Source organism: Oncorhynchus gorbuscha, linkage group LG22, assembly GCF_021184085.1.
Source record: "Oncorhynchus gorbuscha isolate QuinsamMale2020 ecotype Even-year linkage group LG22, OgorEven_v1.0, whole genome shotgun sequence".
NCBI lineage: Eukaryota > Metazoa > Chordata > Actinopteri > Salmoniformes > Salmonidae > Oncorhynchus > Oncorhynchus gorbuscha.
In genome coordinates this window covers 12,982,871-13,009,047 of record NC_060194.1, presented here as the reverse complement: position 1 = coordinate 13,009,047, position 26,177 = coordinate 12,982,871, and the positions used below count along the sequence as shown (strand labels likewise).

Sequence of the window (26,177 nt, the reverse complement as noted above, 5' to 3'; positions counted from 1 at the left end):
AGAACATAATTTTTTTACGTTGTCAGCTTGGGGTTGTTAGCTCGGAGAATCGATCTAGCAACCATTCAGCCCAACACTAACCACTAGGCTACCTGCCAGTTAACAGCTGAATCTGTTGTTTCCCTTATTTTGTTCCCTTGTTTTCCTTATAATGACAATAAATGCAAGCGCAGGAATGTTTTGTTCAATAAAATGCTTTTAAAAAGCTAAGAAGCAAACAATAACACTTGCCTAAACTCATATTTAAAAAAAAGTATATCTTTAAAATGTGGAATTAAGCCATACCCACTGATGCACTGTAGATAAGTGGAAACTCGGTTTTGTTCGGCATTTTCCGTCTCTCGGCACACTTCATGACAGCATTTGCGACCATTTTGCTGACGTGCTTGTGTGTCTGAGTGGAGCTGAGGTTTAAAGAATAAATATATACACGAAAATAAACTTCATTCGGCAATGGACGGGTATGTGTTCACGTGTGCTTGTTGCTCTTAATTAGATTCGCTAAAGGTTTTAATGTTGCATGGAAATAGCTATTCAATAACGTTAGCAAGCTAGCTAACTCACTGGGCCACGAATTGCCTTCGTTCTGGACATGGTGCCCGTCTGCCACCCATCTTGTTAGAATTACACTAGCTAGCTAATGCGAGTACAGTAGAATTTGACATCGTGTGTCGATTGGTTTAACTAGCTATCCAGGAGGTTTGATGACTACGCTAAAATGGAGTAGCGTCAATATTTCTACAAGTTCGTTTGGCTAACCATTCACAATGTCGTGTTGTTAGTCTCAGTATGTCCGCTACTACCTAGCTAGGCGTGCAGTCACCCCTGCGCTTTGTTATGGTAGTATGGCAGGTTTCCTTTGTCTCTTCCGATGAGTTAGGTGGGCACTGTAGCTAGCTATCGTGTACCGCAAGGTCTGATACCCGAATATACTAAAGTAGAATTTGCAATGCGCTTTTATATTCAACGTGTAAATACGATGAATACACATTTAGCTAAATCTAACTGAAAGCCCAAACTCTGGAAGCTGGTTTTAGCCTGAATGGATAACGTTAGCAAACCGGTTGGATAGTAGGCGTAGCTAACTTGATTATTAATTGCACACACCCTAGCAATATATTTTTTTGTTCCGTTAATTTTCATGTTTCTTATTCAGCATTGCCACTGATGTTGCAGTTGGCGTGAAGGTAAGTTTGCACTTTAGCACCTGACTTTTCAGGACACTTTCATCAATTGGGAAATGATGTACCAAATATATTAATGTCTGCATTCTTATTTTACAGAGAGGCTCAGATGAATTAAATCTCTACAGCACCAGCCCTAACTCTGTGACTGGTGAGCACTTTTTCTCTCCTACCCAGGCATATAGGAAAGTAAAGCTAAAGCCATTCACATTCGAACATATTACCCAGTCAATTGTCATTGACATGTTTTAAAGGCCCAGTGCAAACACAAATGTGATTCCTTCCCTTGTGTTTTACAAATATATTTCCACATTGCGGTTGGAATAATACTGTGAAAATTATGATGCCCTTTTTGTGTAAGAGCTGTTTGAAAAGACCACCTGAAATTTCAGCCTGTTGTGGTGTGATGGAGTGGCTCCCGAGTGGCGCAGCGGTCTAAGGCACTCCCTGGTTCAAATCCAGGCTGTATCACATCCAGCTGTAATTGGGAGTCCCATAGGCAGGTGCACAATTGGCCCAGTGTCGTCCAGGGTAGGCCAACATTGTAAATAAAAATGTACCGCCTCTGAGGCAGTAAATTAGTTAAACTAATAAATGAGTTCCAAACTACTCTGCCAATAACAGCTAGTTTTCCCCTCCCCACTTGTTGCCCAGAAATGATTTGATGTTATGTTATTTTTAGTATTGTTGCTGCATTGTTGGGTTCAGGCCTTGTAAGAAAGGCATTTCACTGTACTTTCAGTGGTGGGGGGAAAAGTACCCAATTGTCATACTTTAGTATAAGTAAAGATGCCTTAATAGAAAATGACTTGAGTAAAAGTGGAAGTCACCCAGTAATATACTACTTGAGTAAAAGTCTGTTTTTACATATACTTAAGCATCAAAAGAAAATGTAATTGGTAAAATATACTTAAGTATCAAAAGTATAAATCATTTCAAATTCCTTATTAAGCAAACCACACGGTACTAAGTTTTTTTATTTAATTTACAGATAGCCAGGGGCACACTCCCAACACTCAGACATAATTTACAAGTGAAGCATTTGTGATTAGTGAGTCTGCCAGATCAGAGGCAGTAGGGATGACCAGCAATGTTCTCTTTTTAAGTGTGTGAATTGCACAATTTTCCTGTCCTGCTAAGCATTCAATATGTAACTACTACTTTTGGGTATTGGGAAAATGTTTGGGGTAAGAAGTACATTTATTTTCTTTAGGAATGTAGTGAAGTAAAAGTTGTCCAAAATATAAATGGTAAATTACAGATACTCAAAGCATTTGTTCTTAACTGACTTGCAAGTTAAATAAAAAAATCAATTTAAGGGCTGAGGACAGCTGATGCGATATATTCATGCATGATGCTTGATTTCACAGCTAACGGCAATGACAGCAGTAAAAAACTGAGAGTAGAGGACAGGATGGAGAGTCCCCCATCCCGGGTGCTCCACATCCGGAAGCTGCCCAGTGAGGTGTCTGAGACAGAGGTCATTGCCCTGGGCCTACCGTTCGGCAAGGTCACCAATATCCTCATGCTGAAGGGCAAAAATCAGGTGAGTTTTGTGGTGGAAATTGTCTCGGGTATTTTATTTTATGCCGTTATTGTAGTGGCATGATTAGGGCCAGGTGTTTGTCCTTACCATAAAAAGCAGGGGTATGCAACTATGGAGCGGATGTTCGGGGTTGTACACTGCAAATTGACCATAACTATGCACAAAAATGAGATTTAACAAAATAATATACAGAACTAAAATAAGAACTCAACATGTAAAAAGGTCCCAGAAATGTTCCAACTTATTTTTCTCAAATTTGGTGCAAAAATTTGATTTCATCCCTGTTTAGTGAGCATTTCTCTTTTGCCAAGCTAATTCATCCACCTGACGGGTGTAGCATATCAAGAAGCTGATTAAACAGCATAATCATTATACAGGTGCACCTTGTACTGGGGACAATAAAAGGCCACTCTGAAATTCTCAGTTTTGTCACACAACACAATGCCACAGATGTCTGAAGTTTTGAAGGAGCATGCAATTGGCCTGCTAACTGCAGGAATGTCTACCAGAGTTGTAGCCAGAAGTCTACCATAAGCAGCCTCCAACATCGTTTTAGAGAATTTGGCAGTACTTCCAACTGGTCTCACAACTGCAGACCATGTGTAACCACACCAGCCCAGGACCTCCACATCCTGCTTCTTCACCTGCAAGATCGTCTGAGACCAGACAGCTGATGAAAATTATGTCTGTAATGAAGCTCTTTTATGGGGAAAATCAATTCTGATTGGCTGGGCCTGGCTTCCATGTGGGTGGGCCTATGCCAACCCATGGCTGCGCCCCTGCCCAGTCATGTGAAATCTGTAGATTAGGGCCTAATGTATTTATTTAAATTAACTAATTGCCCTATGATCTGTAATTCAGTGAAATCGTTTAATGTAGCATGTTGAGTTCATATTTTTTGTTCAGTATACAATCATTTCATACATTGAGACACGAGCACATCTTTTTTTTCAAAACTTTTATGGGAAAACTTGGTGAACAGATATCATAAATGGAACCCATTTTTTTCTGAATTCCTGGGGATTTTAGTCTTGAGTTTTTTTTAAACCAAAACAAACTTGGGGCTGGTTTTTGGTTTGTGGACCGCCTATTGCCGATCCCAAATGAAAAGGGATTTTTTTGCATTGATTTTGGCCCTTTGCCTACTTCTGCAGAGTTAGAAACTTGTGTTATTACCATTTGTATGTGTCTGCGTCCAGTATGAAGGGAGTTGCGAGGTAGTTTCTCGTACCAATAACTAACTAATGTTAGCGCGATGACTGGAAGTCAACAGCAACAGCTAGCATGACTTTTGCGCTACTGCTAGTTAGCAATTGCGCTAACCCTGGTTAGCAACTTCCTTCAAACTGAAGCAGAGCGGGAACATGGTATAAGTTTCTGACTCATCTAGATGAAGGGCTTCATTGACAATTTTGAAGTTTCCCTTAGCCTCCCAATTGTTTTACCATTTTCTTTTCAAGACAACCAGGGCTACAAGTAGAACACAAAACATTTTGACAAACGGTTGCATTCATGACTTTTATTTACAAATAATGTCCACCAAATCAAAAACTGATAGAAATGGATTCATATGAATGCTATAAGTACAGAAATTGTTTGCTCACCGGAAAATGAATATCCAACTACTCAGTAACAACTGTGTGGAGTTTGACTGTAACTATGTGAGATTAGTACATTATAGACACTATGTCCTATGATTTATGTAGAATAACCCCTTACCTTCTCTCAAACCCCACTCTAGCTAAGCCCTCGTTAATCAGAGGCTAATAGTTGGTATCTACGGATGCAGTAGAAATGGACAAATCCAATTAAATCTGTAGCTCAAACACACAGTTTAAAAGGAGTTAAAGACCAAAATGCGCCTGCGTTACGGTGGGACTCTTGTGTTAAACCTCACCCGAGCATTCCCTGTTCAGGACAAATGGTCAGGAACTCCTGACCCTAAGGTTTTACATTATTTTTATTTTTTTTACCAAGCAATTTAATACTGGGCATAGAACAAATGTTTCCTCTTTTGTCTTTCTTAAAATTGTTCTTTGACCATGTGCAAGGCGTTCCTCGAGCTGGGTACAGAGGAGGCGGCCGTTACAATGGTGAACTACTATACGGCAGTGACGCCTCAGGTCCGCAACGTCCCAGTGTTCATCCAGTTCTCTAACCACAAGGAGCTCAAGACAGACAGTGCTCTCAACCAGGTGAAATTCTGTCCTTTCCCAGACAATACACCTGTGCATGACTAGTATTGAGTCTCTAGTGTAGACACACAATGTTGTACTAGGCAGCCTTTGCATTTGTGACCAAATCTATAAAAGTGCAGACTGCCATCTTAATTTCTTATTTTCTCTCTTCCTCGCTCTTCCTCTCTTTCATTCATACCCGCCCAGCGTGCACAGGCTGTCCTACAGGCAGTGTCGGCGGTTCAGGAGGGTGGCTCTCCCAACTCTGACACCAGTGCGCTGGATAGTGTTCTTGCGCAGGCCCCCAGCCCTGTGCTCAGGATAATAATTGACAACATGTTCTACCCTGTCACTCTGGACGTCCTCCAGCAGATCTTCTCCAAGTTTGGAACAGTCATGAAGATCATCACGTTCACCAAGAACAATCAGTTCCAGGCCCTGCTTCAGTTCAGCGAACCAGTCAACGCCCAACAAGCCAGACTGGTGAGCAGGCATTCAAACAAGTAGTATATTCAGTTCCTCAGTTCTCAGTCAATTTACCTGTTAACTTCTTGCGGCCAGCCATCCCGGATCCGGGATCGTGAATACAGCCTCAGGCTCATTACCATAACGCAACGTTAACTATTCATGAAAATCGCAAATTAAATTAAATCAATATGCTAGCTCTCAAGCTTAGCCTTTTGTTAACAACACTGTCATCTCAGATTTTCAAAAATATGCTTCTCAACCATAGCAAACTAGCATTTAGCGTTAGCATTTAGCGTTAGCATTTAGCGTTAGCATTTAGCGTTAGCATTTAGCAGGCAACATTTTCACAAAAACCAGAAACATTCAAATAAATCATTTACCATTGAAGAACTTCGGATGTTTTCAATGAGGAGACTCTCAGTTAGATAGCAAATGTTCAGTTTTCCTGAAAGATGATTTGTGCAGGAGAAATCGGTCTGTTTTCTGCGTCATGTTTGGCTACCAAAAAAAAACAAATTCAGTTATAAAAATCCAAACTTTTTCCAAAATAACTCCATAATATCGACTGAAACATGGCAAACGTTGTTTAGAATCAATCCTCAAGGTGTTTTTCTACATATCTCTTCAATGATGTATCGTTCCTGGAAGTGTGCTTCTCCCTCTGAATCGCATGGTAAAATGATTGCCACTGAGAATTACGCACCAACTTAGACAAAGGACACCGGGCGGACCCCTGCCAAATGTAGTCTCTTATGGCCAATCTTCCAATGATATGCCTACAAATGCGTCACAATGCTGAAGACATCTTGGACGAACGGCAGAGAGCATAAGCTCATTCACAGCACATTCACAGCCATATAAGGAGACGATAGTAAAACAGAGCCTCAAAAATTCAGCTCATTTCCTGTTTGAGGTTTCATCTTGGTTTCAACCTGTAGCATCAGTTCTGGGGCACTCACAGATAATATCTTTGCAGTTTTGAAAACGTCAGTGTTTTCTTTCCAAAGCTGCCAATTATATGCATAGTCGAGCATCTTTTCGTGACAAAATATTGCGCTTAAAACGGGCACGTTTTTTAATCCAATAATGACATAGCGCCCCCATAGGTTGAAGAGGTTAAAATGAAGGTTGATAACAATTCCGTTTGTCTCCTGGGATCTCTCTCCAGAATATCACAATGTTGAAAACAAAAATTATAAAAACAAAAAGCTATTTATATTTCATTCATCACTTTCTCCAGTCCCTGGACGGCCAGAACATCTACAACTCATGCTGCACACTGCGGATCGACTTCTCCAAACTGGTCAACCTCAATGTCAAGTACAACAACGACAAGAGCCGCGACTACACCCGGCCCGAGCTGCCCGCTGGCGATGGCCAGCCCTCCCTAGACCCTGCCATGGCTGCCGCCCTCAACAAGGACTCCTCCCTGCTTGGTAAGACCTGCCTCCACCTGTTCAACCATCTTCTCTCTCCCTCTGTTCTCTCTCCTTTTTTTTTCAGACCTGTCCAGTCAGCTCTCTCCTCTGTATAAAAGTCAATACCACTAAGTGTTTTCTCTCAATGGGAGGCTGGGTATATACAGTTGAAGTCGGAAGTTTACATGCACTTAGGTTGGAGTCATTAATTTGTTTTTTCAACCACGCCTCAAATGTCTTGTTAATAAACTATAGTTTTGGCAAGTCAGTTAGGACGTCTACTTTGTGCATGACACTAATAATTTTTCCAAGAATTGTTTAAAGACGGATTATTTAACTTATTCACTGTATCGCAATTTCAGTGGGTCTGAATTTTACATACACTAAGTTGACTGTGCCTTTGAACAGCTTGGAAAATTCCAGAAAATTATGTCATGGCTTTAGAAGCTTCTGATAGGCTAATTGACATCATTTGAGTCAAATGGAGGTGTACCTGTGGATGTATTTCATGGCCTACCTCCAAACTCAGTGCCTCTGTTTGACATCATGGGAAAATCAAAAGAAATCAATCAGCCAAGACCTCCAGGAAAATAAATTGTAGACCTCCACAAGTCTGGTTCATCCTTGGGAGCAATTTCCAAATGCCTGAAGGCACCACTTTCATCTGTACAAACAATAGTACGCATAAACACCATGGGACCACGCAGCCGTCATACTGCTCAGGAAGGAGATTCGTTCTGTCTCCTAGAGGTTAATGTACTTTGGTGGGAAATGTGCAAATCAATCCCAGAACAACAGCAAAGGACCTTGTGAAGATGCTGGAGGAAACAGGTACAAAAGTATCTATATCCACAGTAAAACGAGTCCTATATCGACATAACCTGAAAGGCTGCTCCGCAAGGAGGATGCCATTGCTCAAAAACCGCCATAAAAAAGCCAGACTACGGGTTGCAACTGCACATGGGGACAAAGATTGTACTTTTTGGAGAAATGTCCTCTGGTCTGATGAAACAAAAACAGAGTTGTTTGGCCATAATGACCATTGTTATGTTTGGAGGAAAAAGGGGGGAGGCTTGCAACCCTAAGAACACCATCCCAACTGTGAAGCACAAGGGTGGCAGCATTATGTTGTGGGGATGCTTTGCTGCAGGAGGGACTGGTGCACTTCACAAAATAGATGGATCATGAGAAATAAAAATTATGTAGATATATTGAAGCAACATCTCTAGACATCAGTCAGGAAGTTAAAGCTTGGTCGCAAATGGGTTTGCAAATGGACAATGACCCCAAGCATACTTTCAAAGTTGTGGCAAAATGGCTTAAGGACAACAAAGGCAAGGTATTGGAGTGGCCATCACAAAGCCCTGACCTCAATCCTATAGATAATTTGTGAAAAAGTGTGTGCGTGCAAGGAGACCTATAAACCTGACTCAGTTACACCAGCTCTGTCAGGAGGAATGGGCCAAAATTCACCCAACTTATTGTGGGGCGCTTGTGGAAGGCTACCCAAAACGTTTGACCCAAGTTAAACAATTTGAAGGCAATACACTCAATTTGTTTTTGATAGCATGTAAACTTCTGGCCCACTGGGAATGTGATGAAAGAAATAAAAGCTGCAATAAATAATTCTCTACTATTACTCTAACATTTCACATTCTTAAAATAAAGTGGTGATCCTAACTGACCTAAGACAGGTAGTTTTTACTAGGATTAAATGTCAGGAATTGTGAATAATGGAGTTTAATTGTATTTGGCTACGGTGTATGTAAACGTTCAACTGTACATATCTAATACTTTGTAGAGGTAGTAGGTGGATAATAGAAATCCCTACCAGTCCAGTAACACACCACGAAGTGACAAACAGAAGGAGTCTGTTCTAAGCCATAAAAGGGCTTTGTCGATTTGCTTAAGCTTGTCTACATTAACTACTCTCATTCCGCCCTACCCAACGTCTATATTTTAGCCTTTTCCTGTACACTCTGTAGGTACCCCCTCAGGAATGGTAGCTCCCTACTCTAGCGGTGGAGGGTTTCAGTCTTCTCTCTCCTACTCGCAGGGCGGAGGTAACTATGCTTTACGTTATCTTTTCTTTCTTTCACTCAAGTCTTACCTGGTGTGTCTTGTCTCGGGGCGAAAGAGACAGAAATAGCTGGTGATATAGCAACCACTCCTGTCAGACCAAGGAAGAAGACAAAATGTCTACTAGCATATTTGACTTGTTTGAAATACACTGAACAAAAATATAACCACAACAATTTGTATGATTTTACTGAGTTACAGTTTATTTAAGGAAATTGAGAAATTCATTAGGTCCTAATCTATGGATTTGATTTGTCTGGGAATACAGCTATGTATCTGTTGGTCACAGATACCTTTTTAAAAACAAAAAAAGAGAACCAGTCAGTTTCTGGTGTGACCACCATTTGCCTCATGCAATGCGACACATCTCCTTTGAGTTGATCAGGCTGTTGATTGTGCCCTGTGGAATGTTGTCCCACTCCTTTTCAATGGCTGTGCGAAGTTGCTGGATATTGTTACGATCTGGAACACGCTGTCGTACATGTCGATCCAGAGCAACCCACACATGCTCAATGGGTGACATGTCTGGTGAGTATGCAGGCCAGAAGAACTGGGACATTTTCAGCTTGCAGGAATTGTGTACAGATCCTTGTGACATGGGGCTGTGCATTATCATGCTAAAACATGAGGTGATGGTGGAGGATGAATGGCACGACGATGGGTCTCAGGATCTCCTGTGAAGACTACACGTCTCCTGCGTGCCAGTGGCTATCGAAGGTGAGCATTTGCCCGCTGACGTTTGTTAAGATGCTGAACTGCAGTCAGGTCAGGACTCTTGAGGACGATGAATACGCAGATGAGCTTCCCTGAGATGGTTTCTGACAGTTTGTGCAGATATTCTTAGATTGTGCAAACCCACAGTATCATCAGCTGTCCGTGTGGCTGGTGTCAGACAATTCTGCAGGTGAAGAAGCAAGATGTCTCGGTCCTAGGCTGGCATGGTTACACGTGCTCTGGGGTTATGAAACCGGCTGGACTTACTACCAAATTCTCTTAAACTACGTTGGCGGCGGCTTATGGTTGAGAAATGAATATCAAATTATCTGGCAACAGCTCTGGTGGACGTGTCTGCATGACAATTGGAGGCTCCCTCAATTTGCATCATCTGTGGCATTGTATTGTGTGACAAAACTGCACATTTCTTTTGTTTAAAAATATATTTTTATTGTCCCCAGCATAATTTGCACATGTATAATGATCGTGCTCTTTAATCAGCTTCTTGATATGCCACACCTGTCAGGTGGATGGATTATTTTGGCAAAGGGGAAAAACTCACTAACAGGGATGTAAACAAATTTGAGACCATTTTTTATGTTTATGGACATTTTCTGGGTTCTTTGATTTCAGCTAATGAAACATGGGACAAACACTTTTACATGTTGGGTTTTCATATTTTTGTTCAGTGTATGATAGTTGCTTGAGACTAACCAAGGATGTCATTATGAACGGACTTAGAACATGTGGAATAATGAAAGGTTAGCTTTAGAGTTGACTAACCTTTCGTGTGTCTTGAATATCTTTTGACGGGGGTTGTGTGTGCGTGAGCACGTGTCTCCGTGTGAGTGCACGTGCTCCTGTGAGCGTGTCCGGCCCATTATGTAAATGTTTGGGCATGTAATGCACACTCAAAATCAAATCAAATCAAATGTTATTTGTCACATACACATGGTTAGCAGATGTTAATGCGAGTGTAGCGAAATGCTTGTGCTTCTAGTTCCGACAATGCAGTGATAACCAACAAGTAATCTAACTAACAATTCCAAAACTACTGTCTTATACACAGTGTAAGGGGATAAGGAACATGTACATAAGGATATATGAATGAGTGATGGTACAGAGCAGCATACAGTAGATGGTATCGAGTACAGTATATACATATGAGATGAGTGTGTAGACAAAGTAAACAAAGTGGCATAGCTAAAGTGGCTAGTGATACATGTGTTACATAAGGATGCAGTCGATGATGTAGAGTACAGTATATACATATGCATATGAGATGAATAATGTAGGGTAAGTAACATTATATAAGGTAGCATTGTTTAAAGTGGCTAGTGATATATTTACATCATTTCCCATCAATTCCCATTATTAAAATGGCTGGAGTTGGGTCAAATCAAATCAAATTTTATTTGTCACATACACATGGTTAGCAGATGTTAATGCGAGTGTAGCGAAATGCTTGTGCTTCTAGTTCCGACAATGCAGTGATAACCAACAAGTAATCTAACTAACAATTCCAAAACTACTGTCTTATACACAGTGTAAGGGGATAAGGAACATGTACATAAGGATATATGAATGAGTGATGGTACAGAGCAGCATACAGTAGATGGTATTGAGTACAGTATATACATATGAGATGAGTGTGTAGACAAAGTAAACAAAGTGGCATAGTTAAAGTGGCTAGTGATACATGTGTTACATAAGGATGCAGTCGATGTTGTAGAGTACAGTATATACATATGCATATGAGATGAATAATGTAGGGTAAGTAACATTATATAAGGTAGCATTGTTTAAAGTGGCTAGTGATATATTTACATCATTTCCCATCAATTCCCATTATTAAAATGGCTGGAGTTGGGTCAGTGTCAATGACAGTGTGTTGGCAGCAGCCACTCAATGTTAGTGGTGGCTATTTAACAGTCTGATGGCCTTGAGATAGAAGCTGTTTTTCAGTCTCTCGGTCCCAGCTTTGATGCACCTGTACTGACCTCTCCTTCTGGATGATAGCGGGGTGAACAGGCAGTGGTTCGGGTGGTTGATGTCCTTGATGATCTTTATGGCCTTCCTGTAACAACGGGTGGTGTAGGTGTCCTGGAGGGCAGGTAGTTTGCCCCCGGTGATGCGTTGTGCAGTCCTCACTACCCTCTGGAGAGCCTTACGGTTGAGGGCGGAGCAGTTGCCGTACCAGGCGGTGATACAGCCCGCCAGGATGCTCTCGATTGTGCATCTGTAGAAGTTTGTGAGTGCTTTTGGTGACAAGCCGAATTTCTTCAGCCTCCTGAGGTTGAATAGGCGCTGCTGCGCCTTCTTCACGACGCTGTCAGTGTGAGTGGACCAATTCAGTTTGTCTGTGATGTGTATGCCGAGGAACTTAAAACTAGCTACCCTCTCCACTACTGTTCCATCGATGTGGATAGGGGGTGTTCCCTCTGCTGTTTCCTGAAGTCCACAATCATCTCCTTAGTTTTGTTGACGTTGAGTGTGAGGTTATTTTCCTGACACCACACTCCAAGGGCCCTCACCTCCTCCCTGTAGGCCGTCTCGTCGTTGTTGGTAATCAAGCCTACCACTGTTGTGTCGTCCGCAAACTTGATGATTGAGTTGGAGGCGTGCGTGGCCACGCAGTCGTGGGTGAACAGGGAGTACAGGAGAGGGCTCAGAACGCACCCTTGTGGGGCCCCGTGTTGAGGATCAGCGGGGAGGAGATGTTGTTGCCTACCCTCACCACCTGGGGGCGGCCCGTCAGGAAGTCCAGTACCCAGTTGCACAGGGCGGGGTCGAGACCCAGGGTCTCGAGCTTGATGACGAGCTTGGAGGGTACTATGGTGTTGAATGCCGAGCTGTAGTCGATGAACAGCATTCTCACATAGGTATTCCTCTTGTCCAGGTGGGTTAGGGCAGTGTGCAGTGTGGTTGAGATTGCATCGTCTGTGGACCTATTTGGGCGGTAAGCAAATTGGAGTGGGTCTAGGGTGTCAGGTAGGGTGGAGGTGATATGGTCCTTGACTAGTCTCTCAAAGCACTTCATGATGACGGAAGTGAGTGCTACGGGGCGGTAGTCGTTTAGCTCAGTTACCTTAGCTTTCTTGGGAACAGGAACAATGGTGGCCCTCTTGAAGCATGTGGGAACAGCAGACTGGTATAGGGATTGATTGAATATGTCCGTAAACACACCGGCCAGCTGGTCTGCGCATGCTCTGAGGGCGCGGCTGGGGATGCCGTCTGGGCCTGCAGCCTTGCGAGGGTTAACACGTTTAAATGTCTTACTCACCTCGGCTGCAGTGAAGGAGAGACCGCATGTTTCCGTTGCAGGCCGTGTCAGTGGCACTGTATTGTCCTCAAAGCGGGCAAAAAAGTTATTTAGTCTGCCTGGGAGCAAGACATCCTGGTCCGTGACTGGGCTGGCTTTCATCTTGTAGTCCGTGATTGACTGTAGACCCTGCCACATGCCTCTTGTGTCTGAACCATTGAATTGAGATTCCACTTTGTCTCTGTACTGACGCTTAGCTTGTTTGATAGCCTTACGGAGGGAATAGCTGCACTGTTTGTATTCAGTCATGTTGCCAGACACCTTGCCCTGATTAAAAGCAGTGGTTCGCGCTTTCAGTTTCACGCGAATGCTGCCATCAATCCACGGTTTCTGGTTAGGGAATGTTTTTATCGTTGCTATGGGAACGACATCTTCGACGCACGTTCTAATGAACTCGCACACCGAATCAGCGTATTCGTCAATATTCCCATCTGACGCAATACGAAACATGTCCCAGTCCACGTGATGGAAGCAGTCTTGGAGTGTAGAGTCAGCTTGGTCTGACCAGCGTTGGACAGACCTCAGCGTGGGAGCCTCTTGTTTTAATTTCTGTCTGTAGGCAGGGATCAGCAAAATGGAGTCGTGGTCAGCTTTTCCGAAAGGGGGCGGGGCAGGGCCTTATATGCGTCGCGGAAGTTAGAGTAACAATGATCCAAGGTTTTACCACCCCTGGTTGCGCAATCGATATGCTGATAAAATTTAGGGAGTCTTGTTTTCAGATTGGCTTTGTTAAAATCCCCAGCTACAATGAATGCAGCCTCCGGATAAATGTTTTCCAGTTTGCAAAGAGTTAAATAAAGTTCGTTCAGAGCCATCGATGTGTCTGCTTGGGGGGGATATATACGGCTGTGATTATAATCGAAGAGAATTCTCTTGGAAGATAATGCGGTCTACATTTGATTGTGAGGAATTCTAAATCAGGTAAACAGAAGGATTTGAGTTCCTGTATGTTTCCTTCATCACACCATGTCCCGTTAGTCATGAGGCATACGCCCCCTCCACTCTTCTTACCAGATAGATGTTTGTTTCTGTCGGTGCGATGCGTGGAGAAACCCGTTGGCTGTACCGCCCTGGATAGCGTTTTCCCAGTAAGCCATGTCTCCGTAAAGCAGAGAACGTTGCAGTCTCTGATGTCCCTCTGGAATGCCACCCTTGCTCGGATTTCATCTACCTTGTTGTCGAGAGACTGGACATTGGCAAGAAGAATACTGGGAAGTGGTGCGCGATGTGCCCTTTTTCGGAGTCTGACCAGAACACCGCCGCGTTTCCCTCTTTTTCGGAGTCGTTTCCTTGGGTCGCTGCATGCGATCCATTCCGTTGTCCTGTTTGTAAGGCAGAACACAGGATCCGCGTCGCGGAAAACATATTCTTGGTCGTACTGATGGTGAGTTGACGCTGATCTTATATTCAGTAGTTCTTCTCGACTGTATGTAATGAAACCTAAGATGACCTGGGGTACTAATGTAAGAAATAACACGTAAAAAAAACAAAACTGCATAGTTTCCTAGGAACGCGAAGCGAGGCGGCCTTCTCAGTCGGCGCCGGAAGTGTAAGCTAGCGCATCGATTCCCAAACTAGGGGTTGCAACCCCACGTGGGGTCGCCTGGTTTGAAACTGGAGTCGTGAGAGAAACTCTACAAAAACAAAGTGCTCGGTTCATAGAACCTCGGTACGTCAGTAACCTCTGGTACTAGCCGCTAGATGCGGTTGTAATAAACAGTGGTGCCTGTTTTCCTACTACCAATATGTCTTTCTTTTAGAACAGTTTAATACTATGACCCCATCACTGAAAGAGAAGACTCTCAGGAACACGTCTTCTGTTGTGCTTTACAATGCCCACAAGCCGCGCAGAACTCATTAAAACAAAGTGGGCAAGACCAGGCACTAAATCAGACTTGGGGGGGGGGGGGGGATATTCCCTATTGCCTGATGATCTTCTAAACTTCCCATTACCTTTCTGGTGCATTTCAGTCATTTCAAACCATACTTCCTTCAGATTAGAAAAAAAGCCCCAATTTAAAAAAAGATAACATTGGCTGTTGATTGCTTTAGTTTTTTCTTTAATTATTATTATTTATTTATTTACATGGCGGGGTTGTGAACAATGTTTATCAAAATTGGACCAACCCCTGCTGTAGCAGATGGTTGTGTGTTGTGCTTTGCCTGTGCTTGCTCTCTTGTGTCCCCATTTACCATTTTAACGTGCCTGGCTCTCTGGCCATTCCTCCAGGAGCCATCAGTCCTCTGAGTGCTGCGGCCGCAGCGGCGGCTGCTGCGGGGAGGGTAGCGCTCTCCGGACACTCTGGCTGCAGCGGCGTGCTCCTGGTCAGCAACCTCAACGAAGAGGTCAGTAACATCCCCCAGACCTCCCCCTTTTCTCTCGCTCTCCTCATACAGGAGGATCTCATGCTTCGCTGGAGTTACACACTTGTTCATTGTTTCTGACATGGACTTAGAGCAGACATTTATTATGGTTGATATGACTGGTGTTATTTCATGAGTGGAAAGGCTCAGAAGTTTGGCGCACACACATCTAGTTTAGCCTTTAGATGTGCAGACCCAGTTTTCCTGACATAACATTTTAAGTGATTAAGACTGTCAAGAGACCCCTAATAACCTATTTCTGGAAAAAAGTATAATTGACCTGATTTTGCCACGCAAAACACATTTTTCATCCCCTGCATAAAGACTGACATACACGGGTTAGCTGACAACAAATCAAACGATGCACACGATTCAATGGGCAGAAGTAACAGGCTAATAACTACACAGTGCGTGAGCGTTGCAAAATACACTTTGAAATCTGTTATTCAATTATTGCACTAACACTGCTCGCGCACGCCAACGAGCGTCTGCGTTGCCAAGGGCTAAAATAGAAATCAGTTCTATTTCTGAAGCAGATCGCGCTGCAAGTTCTGCCTCTCCCATCTCCTCATTGGTTTATAGAAGCAGGTACCCACATGCCATCTCCTCATTGGTTATACCCACGTGGGTGACTGAAAGACTCATTACCGCCACTGACCTCATTCATCTAATTTGTTAAATTTGCCAATCGCAATATAAAGTCAAGAGAAGGAAAGGCCTGGAAGGAAGAGAGATGACTAGAAACAATCCGGTTGACTGTTTTATGTGTGGATTAATTGGCGGAGTAGAGGACCTTGTGCATTTCAGGGAAAATAACAACTCAATGTTTGTCCCAGGACAAATTAGCTAGCAACAGCAAGCTAATTAGCTAAATTGGCATAAATGTTTAATGCTTCTCGACCTGTCCCCAAATTAATATAATTGGTTCAGAGTTTGTTTTTTGATATTTTAACCTGCATGTCGTGATCGCGTTTGGTGTGGGGGGACAAAATACATGCATGATGGCACAAAATAAATGCAGGATGGCACACGCGCACAGCCGGTTTGGGTTCCGTGTAAACCAACCCAGTCTGTTTTGCCCCATAGTTGCGCACACTGTTTTGTTGCTAAGCAACCAATCCATCTATATAGACAGGTTAGCTTAAAACGTCATGAAAATGATGCGTGCGAATCGGTGTCCAGAAGCCGCACGTTATGATTCTGAACGGTCAGATAGCTAGAAACAATGACAAGGAACAGCCATGTGGGGAATCGTAGGTGTCTCGTTTCAGCTCCTTGTATCCTGTTAATGATCTTGTTTATGACTGATTTCATGTCAATGCTAATATGGCTAACATTTGCTAGCTAATTAACAAATGTAACGATGTATTTGAGACATTTGCCTATTGTGCAAATGTATTTATGCTTTCAATAAACATTTGGAAGCAACAGTTAACATGTCAACAGTCGATAAGTCAACCCTGTCTGTTTTGCCCCATAGTTTCGCTGCTAAACAACCAACCCGTCTATAGGACATCAGGCTTTAATTGAAGGGTTAGTCTGAGGGTGTAAGTACCAAGATGAGTGGATTGTGTTTCTCTGTCAAGCGTCATTCACCATGAGGAATGACCGAAGGGTGGGAATGAACGAGGTTGCACATCCAGTCAAGAGATGTAATGCGAGGGATGATGATGCATTCTCACATCGGTGCTCATTTATGTGAATTTTATGTTAGCCTCAGTGCTTGCATATGTTTTTTTTGTCTCCATAGCCTAAGTCAACTGAACTGCAGTTACTTCTCAGGCTCTGTCTTAGTGAATGGAAGGGCTCTGTTCACTCTTTCTCTCTCTATCTGCTATGCATTCTGTGCAAATTTTAACCACTGTCTCCTAAACTCTTTCTCTCTTTCTCTCCCTCCCTCCCTTTCTCCCTCTTTCATGTCAAGTGATAGTCCTTCCTAACTGTCGTTCTTTTCTTTCAAGCCCCCCCCTCCTCCTTCACTCCTCTCTCCCAATGCCTTTCTCTAAGCTATGTCAAGTTGGTATGAACTGTGGGGGCTGTACCAACCACTCCCACCCCAAATTTTCTCAGCCACTGTCTATCTATGCTATATCTATAAATTCTCGACAGAAGTAATATTCTCTGATCATTTCTCTCTTCAAACACTGGGTTTGTGGACTTGAACATGATAAGTTCTGTTTATGCCATAACTTTGTAAGGTGGTTTTCATGTCTTTACCTGCATGCCCCAAACGCTCCTCCTTTGGAAATTGATAGAGGGTAGCGCCCCTGCCACCGGCTTTAACCAATATTCCTGCATTTCATATGCTACCAAGCTTACTTGCGTTACTAAAACCTTAACTTGAGACTCTTCTGCATGCCCAATCCATGCCCCCCCATCATCACTATTGGCCACAAACTAGGCTTGGGTGTAAATGTACTCTGCTCCCCCTTTGGTCTCAGGTGTTGACATTTGGCACTATTATTTCCTTGTATGTTTGAGATTAAAGCCCCTCACAGCAAAACCAAATCCAGCCATTTTCTGACCAAACTCCTGCATTTCCAATGTACTGACCTGTTTTTATTTTTGTCCCCCACCCCAACTCTTTGTTTTTGATTTACTCCACATTGCTGCCCCTTCCCACCCCCCCCCCTTCCCCTCGTTCATTCCCACCCTTCCGTGTTTCCCCCTTTGTGTCCTGTCCGCACCCTCCTCCTTTCCTCCCCCCCTCCTTCCACACGTTCATGCTTTGTGCCTGAACAAAAATGTTCCTCCTCGGACCAACTTCCCCAATTAACTGCCTTGAACCCATGCTCCATGACCACCTCACCATTCTACGGGAAACCACCCTCCGTTATGGATGATCTGTCCATCTCCGCTCTACCTCCGACTCTTCTCTCTACCTGTCTTACGCTGCTTGCTCTTCTCTCCTTCTAAAGATGGTTACGCCCCAAAGTCTGTTTACCCTCTTCGGTATGTTATCGTTAGCACTCTACCTTTTCCGTTTTTAGTTGTTGTTTTTTTTACTCCATGTTTTTAGTTTTCTCTATCTCATTTGATTTATGGTTAGTATTTCCATAGTTGAGTAACTGTTTCATGTTTTTATTTCACGTTTTGTTTAATCGCACATATTGATTCAGTTGAGTACAGATTTTGGCCTTCAAGGCCTCTAGTCTCATCTCTCTCCATCTCACTCCATGAAATAATTACGCTAATGCATGGTTGATTATTTGGCATGTTTTTATTTTTCATTTCACCAAGCTTGTTTTTTGGAGGGATTTTATCAGCATATTCTCTCTTCTCTTCTCTCTCTCTCTCTCTCTCTCTCTCTCTCTCTGTTATAAGGCTATTGTTCGAAGACTCTCTTTGATTGGTTTAAATCATATGGATGATTGCTCCATCCTGTTTCACGTCTCATATTTAAACTCCCTAAAGCACTAACTTTGTCCTTCATGGTTCACTCCTCCCTCTCCTCTGCCTGCCTTTTGCTCTCTCCTCCTCTCTTCCTCCCGCCGTCTGACTATCATTATAATGAAGGGGTGTACGGTGATGCTCAGCGCGTGAAGATCCTCTACAATAAGAAGGACAGTGCTCTCATCCAGATGTCGGACGGGAACCAGGCCCAGCTCGGTGAGTGGGTTCCCATTTGCCTTTCACATGCGTAGGCAACGGTTGGCAGGCTTCAGAGCGCCAGGCATCATGCATCTTGAAAACACGTCATACATATAAAAAAAAAAGATTTCATATTATGAGGCGTCTTACCTTGCTTGAAAGCAGCATAAAGCCAGAATCCGACTATCGTGGAGGCAATTATTGACTTCCATATGCCTTTGCAACCAGTAGCCTCTCTTATGTTCTATTTGTTTTCAAATCACCTTTCTTTCATTGTCCGGTAGTCATATTAGTAACCCGTGCTAGTTGTTGCATCTTTACTTGTCCTTCATTTTAATAAATATTTTTAATGGATATTTTTATCTGTCAGATTAAACCCCTCCCATGTGCGGTGTGCTGTTGACAAGTGTTTTGCTGCTAACTGCGTTATGGAATGAACATTTGCGCGGCGTAACCTATTGCTTTTTGTACATTGCCTGCGCTTATAATGTGAAGACATTAAGCTAAATGTTCTAATCTGTTGCATCAGCCTCAAAGCTTTTTAAAGTTGTTTTGTATGTATCCTAGGCCTGCCTACTGGTTGTATGAATTTGGATCTATCGTCCCACGACTGTCTCAGGGTCTGTTTGGAATAGGCATTCTTTCCGCACAGAATGACTCGTCTTTGCTCGTCTTGTTGTCTGAGGAAGAATAACTGTCCACATTTACTTTATCAGGTGCACATCGGAATTTCGTAAGGACGCACACCGTTGCATCCCGTGCATGTTCTGTTAAAATGAATTTCCACAATCTAAATGTAATTAATTTCTGTCATTCTGAGCAGCACCCCTAATCGGGTTAAGTACCCAATGCATATTGATCCAATACATTTCTCAAATTTCCAGTGAATTCAAATCCTGCTGGTCTAATGTCCGGGACCACATTTTCCTGACGGAAACCCTGTTCCTAACTAATCAGTTAATGAATCAATCAAGTACGAGGGAGGAGCAAAAGCCTGCAAACACTCGGCCCTCCATGGAATGAGCTCGACATGTGTCCTCCTAGGTGGATCCTAAAGCAACTCTTAACATTTCTAATACATGGTAGATATAAAGGATATAGACATTTGTATACTGTTAAAATATATTTTTTCTTTCGACAGTGTGCAGGCATCTATCCTTTCTATTAGGCTGTTTTTGAAACCTACGCACTTGTGATTGACATTATTTTGAAATAAGGACCATAAAAGAGCAGACGGCGTGTCATTGTTTCTAATTAATGGCAGAGAAACATCTCCACATTAACCACATGAGAAACATGTCACTGTACCATGTTTCCTATGTGCCTTTCCTCAGCAATGAGCCACCTGAACGGCCAGAAGATGTACGGGAAAATAATCCGTGTGACGCTCTCCAAGCACCAGACGGTGCAGCTGCCCAGGGAAGGGCTGGATGACCAGGGCCTAACCAAGGACTTCACCAACTCCCCCCTGCACCGCTTCAAAAAGCCAGGCTCCAAGAACTTTCAGAACATCTTCCCTCCGTCCGCGACGCTCCACCTCTCCAACGTCCCGTGAGTTTGTCTTGTGGTTTGGCTTGATTCTGTCTAACATTTCATGTTTGTTGTGTGCTAGCTAGTGCATTAGCGTGGTCTATGGAGTTCCTCAAGGCTCTGTTCTCGTACCACTACTGTTTTCATTATATGCTGCCTCTGTTACACTACATGACCAAAAGTATATGGACACCTGCTCTTCAAAAATCTCATTTCAAAATCTTGGACATTAATATGGAGTTGGTCCCCCCTTTTCTGCTATAACAGCCTCCACTCTTCTGGGAAGGTGTTCCACTAGATGTTGAAACATTGCTCCAGGGACTTGATTACATTCAGCCACGAGCATTTGAGGTTGGGCACTGATTTTGGGCGATTAGACCTGGCTCGCAGTCGGAGTTCCAATTCATCCCAAAGGTGTTCGATGTGGTTGAGGTCAGGGCTCTGCAATCCAGTCAAGTTCTTCCACATCAATCTCGACAACATTTCTGTATTGGAAATTATCATACTGAAACAGGAAAGGGCCTTCCTTTGCCACAAAGTTGGAAGCACAGAATGGTCTAGAATGTTATTGTAAGCTGTAGCGTTAAGATTTCCCTTCACTAGAACAAAGGGGCCTAGCTCGAACCATGATAAACAGCCTCAGACCATTATTTCTCTGCCACCAAACTTTACAGTTGGCACTATGCATTGGGAAAGGTAGCGTTCTGCTGGCATCCACCAAACCCAGATTTGTCCGTCGGACTGCCAAGTGATGAAGCGTAATTCATCACTCCAGAGAAAGCGTTTCCAATGCTCCAGAGTCCAATGGCAGCAAGCATTACACCACTCCAGCCAACGCTTGGCATTGTGCATGGTGATCTTAGGCTTGTGTGCAGCTGTCTGCCAAGGAAACCCATTTCATGAAGCTCCCGAGAAAAAGTTATTGTGCTGGTGTTGCTTCCAGAGGCAGTTTGGAACTCAGTAAAGTGTTGCAACCGAGGACACACTATTTTAACGCGCTTCGCGCTTTAGCTCTCTGCGGTCCCGTTCTGAGAGCTTGTATGGCCTACCACTTTACAGCTGAGCCTTTGTTGCTCCTAGACATTTCCACTTCACAATAGCAGCACTTACAGTTGACCAGGGCAGCTCCAACAGGGTAGAAATTTGACTAACTGACTTACTCGAAAGGTGGAATCCTATGATGGTGCCACGTTGAAAGTCACTGAGCTCTTCATTAAGGCCTTTCTGCTGCCAATGTTTGTCTATTGTGATTGCATGGCTGTGTGCTCAATTTTTATGCACCTGTCCACAACGGGTGTGGGTGAAATGGCAGAATCCACTAATTTGAGGGGGTGTCCACATACATTTGTGTATATATAGAGTATGTAATTTGTTTGCGAGAGTGATAGAACATTAGCATTGTTTATTTTTGCACTAGACTATATTGTTTTGTAGTTTTGCTACTGTATTTAAAGGAATACTTTGAGGTTTTGGCAATGAAGACCTTTACTTCCAGAGTCCGATGAACTTGTGGTTACCATTTTGTATTTCTCTGTGTGCAGTTTGAAAGATGTTGCTAACTAAAGTTAGCGCATACTGGATGCAGAGACCTAAAAATGGTATCCACGAGTTCATCTGACTGGGGAAGTAGATAAAGGGTCTCATTGCCAAAATCCAGAAGTATCCCTTAAGGGTTGGCTGTAGCGCTGGTTCGCTTCTTGCAATACAAGTAAATTGAAGTAGTTTAAAGCGTATCATTGCATTGACATGGCTGAATGTGCTTGCGTTGAGTTTTGCACACTGTTGATTTCGGATTCGACAGGGAGGACGTGACTGAGGAGGATCTGAGACAGCTGTTCTCTAACGCAGGTGGCACTGTGAAGGCATTCAAGTTTTTCCAGTAAGACACTATCTTTTAACTGCCTGTAACTTCTTATCAAATTTAGTCCCAAGGCTGGACCTTGGAACACTATTTGGAATATGCCATCATAATTTTACCACCTGTGTGTGACTTGATCGTGGTTATCTGATCACGTTCTTCTCCCCCAATATAGAGGCCACAAAATGGCGCTACTCCAGATGTCTACAGTCGAGGAGGCCATCCAGGCCTTGATGGACCTCCACAACTACGATATGGGCAGCAACCACCACCTGAAGGTCTCCTTCTCCAAGTCAACCATCTAGAACCACGCCATCACAACCCACCCCAACCCCTTCTCTGACAAATCTCAATGTGTGGTGCTCACCTGTTAAGTCCCCTCGGGGAGACCACAATGATACTCACCTCCTAGGGAAAACATTTGAACCAGTCATTCCTTTTTAGACAATATTGATTATCAAAAGCCCCCCACTAGATGTGACGGTAGATTCTACGATGTCATTGTCGTAAAACATCACCTGTCTAGGTCCCCTTATCCCTCTCCGCCTTAGTTTGTGTGGTTGGCAAGCTCCCTCCCTATGTTCTTCACGAGAATGAATTGGATTCCCTCTTTTTCTTAGAATGAATCAGCGAAAATGTGCCTTACTCAGCAAAATATTCTCATCGTTTTGCCTCCTTATGTTTCTAAAAGTGATAGAGGTCTAGGCACATTCTGTTTGGTTGTGATTTCTGTTTTGTTTTCCCCTCCCCTTTTACATTACTTGATGTTCACCCATTTGAAATGTAGATTTAATAGTTTTGCTTTTGTGCTTTGTTGATGTTTAACCTGATTTAGCGGACTTAGATAAGGAAGCCCATCTCTATTCAGTTGGTTGGGATGTTTAATCCCAAACAAGTCAAGGCAAGGCCATTTTGTCCGGGTTGAGAATGATTACTGTAAAGTCTGACGCCATTGTACACTTCACCTGCTAAGGATGACTGCTTAGATGTTCCCTTACTGACTGTAAATGCTGTCTAAATGTTTTTCAAACCTTACTTGCGTATGTCTATGTTCCCCTTTTTTGGTCATTTTTTTTCTTCCTTTGATTGAAAATGGCAGTGAATCTTTTTGAGCATGTACTAATGGGTCATGGTAGTAGTGAAGACATGTTGCTGTTGCATGCGTCCAACATCCAGATGGGCAATGTGTTCACTGGTCAAAGTGAAGTATGATTGTACATGAGGACAGACTACCTGTTGGGACCAAAGTAAATGTGCCTATAGTCCTACTTTACAATTTAATTTAAAAGAAAAGTATTTTACAAAAACAAATGTGGATTATGTGTTTGAGAGGGGGAACCATACAAATCAAAGTCGATCCCTCGCAGAATGTTTCTCCTTGATTTCAACAATTTTCTGTGGTGTTTTTTGGTCAAGAATTACCCTTAAACTACACAGCTTCAGTTGAAGCAACAACAACAAAAAGATTGGAATGTGTGGGGAAAAGTTATCAATATTTTCTACATGGATTGAGTTTTTACATCTCAATTGTAAATTATCAATATAGTTTGGAAAAGGCACGATTAAAAGCTCATTTTCTACCGAGTGAGTCCATGTTTGATGGTTCCTGCTGTGTGTACCTACTCTGATTTACATCTGTAGCATGCTCAATAAACTTTCCTGTAGCTCTATTCACCCTCTTCTGTCTCTATGCTCTCGCTTTCTTTCTCCTCTACACCTCACTCTTACTGTTCTGATTTTCTCTGCCCAGGGTGGGAAATCAAAATTTGTTTGTGGCACAAAACTGCAAACCAGAAGATGACTACATTTAAAACATATTTACTCAATTTGAATTTCCCACCCTGCTTTCCACTCTTGCTTTACTGAGATCTCTCTGACTCGACTGTCACTGTATGTTCTCTAACCTCTACATTTTCAGCATGATCTCCTGTCTTTTGCTCGCTCTTTTATCTAAATCTCTGAAATTAATATTGTGTTATTATATTCGCCTATTTTAATTGAACTGTACAGTCCTGGCACATGAGTGTCATACTGGACCATACTCCACCGTAAGGGATGGAAATCCATTCTCCAACATTGTAATCTAAAGATGTGCAAGAAAATGACTTAGACCTGTGGTCTTCAACCATTTCTTGCCCAGGGACCCCCTTCATGCGTTAGTAAAATGTCTCGTCTTATCAGGTCAATGATAATGGGAAGGAGAAGTAATCAACATTTTAAAATGAATAGATGTGGTATATAGTTTATCAATATTTTCACCTCCACATAATTTTAAGTGGAAGTGTAAACTATTAGCTAGAAAGGTAACTCCAAACCATAGAGATAACAGACTCATTATAGACATAGTGTCTGACGGCATGGGCAGCACCATTGAGGGAATTTTGAAGTAGTCCATTTTCTTCACGATTGGTTGATCCCTCCTGGTGGTGATCGTTCGAAGTCCCACCCAGTTGACTACATTAAAATGATGGAAGACCTCAGTGGCACTGCTCAGCTAGTACAGCCTTTCATTCCCTATGCTCAACACATTTTCTCTAACGGGCTGCCTTGCTCATTAATCCATAAGAGTATTCTAAGTAACATTTAAAAAAAATCAATTTAACTAGAGATATGTTTTTGTTGTTGCAAGGGCTGTGTCTTAATCCATCGCATCTGCCTATGTCGGCCTTCCACATCTGCCTATGTCGGCCTTCCACATCTGCGGTGGAAGGTGGCCGAGCTACAGCGGTGTTTGTCAGACCAGGAGATATCCCGAAAATCAGTCTTCTCACAAAAACCTCTCTAGCGTCCGAACGGTTTGGCTAAACTAATATGAGCACTCTATGGAAAGATGAGACTCTCGCAAATACAACGGTGTTCTCTGTTTTTCACTACGACTCCCACAACCCTCGGGACTTGTCTGAAGATAACACTTACAAATGAATGGAAAAATGGTGGTAGTTTTGTGCTGAGATAAATATGTAAATATTTCCTGAGCTTTCTTATATCTCCTTCAAAATCTTATTCCTTATGATTTTTTGACTGTCTTTTTTGCCATTTATAATGGCACAATTCAGTGGCCTTGTGGTTAAAGTGTCAGCCCTGAGATTGGAAGGTTGTGAGTACGATCCCCGGCCGAGTCATACCAAAGACAAAAAATGGGACCCAATGCGTCTCTGCTTGGCACTCTCCATTAAGGAGATACTGTAGATTGGGGGTAAGGAGTTAGATTGGGGGTACAGCCCTTCGATAGATTAGCATCCTGTCCAGGGGTGTACTTGTACATCAAGGTGCCTCATGCTACAGAGACAAGTTATACTGTTGTACCATTGAGAGCATTGTGACTGGCTGCATCACTGCTTGGTATGGCAACTGCTTGGCATCCGATCGCAAGGCTCTACAGAAGTTAGTGTGTATGGTCCAGTACATCATTTGGGGGTGAGCTCCCTGCCATCCAGGACCTCTATACCAGGTGGTGTCAGAGGAAGGCCTTCACATTTTTCAAGAATAGCCACCCAAGTCATAGACTGTTCTCTGCTCCTGCGTGGTACCAATTCACAAAGTCTGGAACCAACAGGACACTGAATAGCTTCTACCCCCAAGCCATAAGACTAAATATTTAACCAAATTGCTACCTGGACTATTTGCACTAACCTCTTTGCACTATTTTGCACTAACTCGTAAAATATGCCGCTGCTACTGTTAGCTTGTTGCCTAGTCACTTTACCCCCTACCCATATGTACATATCTACTCAATTACCTCGTAACCCTGCACATCGAATCGGTACTGGTACCCCGTGTATATAGCCAAGATATCATTGCTCATTATGTATTTATTCCTCAAGTTATCTTTCTATAATTTTTCTATTAGCATTGTTGGGAAGGGCAGTAAGTAAGCACGCATGTGACAAATACATATGATTTGAGATTAGGCTCCTGCTACTACA

At 42.9% G+C, this 26,177-nt stretch overlaps 1 protein-coding gene across 3 annotated transcripts; it reads left to right on the top strand.

The window, feature by feature from the left end:
- The first annotated feature begins 338 nt into the window (after window positions 1-338).
- Window positions 339-23,835, top strand: LOC124009276 (polypyrimidine tract-binding protein 2-like). Of its 3 annotated transcripts, XM_046320902.1 has the most exons (14): window positions 339-461; window positions 1,157-1,187; window positions 1,284-1,335; window positions 2,555-2,730; window positions 4,782-4,925; window positions 5,115-5,390; window positions 6,616-6,811; window positions 8,779-8,856; window positions 15,139-15,254; window positions 18,191-18,224; window positions 18,789-18,881; window positions 20,198-20,414; window positions 22,195-22,272; window positions 22,427-23,835. In XM_046320902.1, exons 1-14 carry the CDS (start codon window positions 454-456, stop codon window positions 22,554-22,556), a joined length of 1,629 nt encoding a protein of 542 aa, XP_046176858.1. In that variant the 5' UTR covers window positions 339-453; the 3' UTR covers window positions 22,557-23,835. The 3 variants fall into 3 exon arrangements, with proteins under 3 accessions (XP_046176858.1, XP_046176859.1, XP_046176860.1); XM_046320903.1 differs by lacking the exon at window positions 8,779-8,856; XM_046320904.1 differs by lacking the exons at window positions 15,139-15,254; window positions 18,191-18,224.
- The last annotated feature ends 2,342 nt before the right edge of the window (window positions 23,836-26,177 follow it).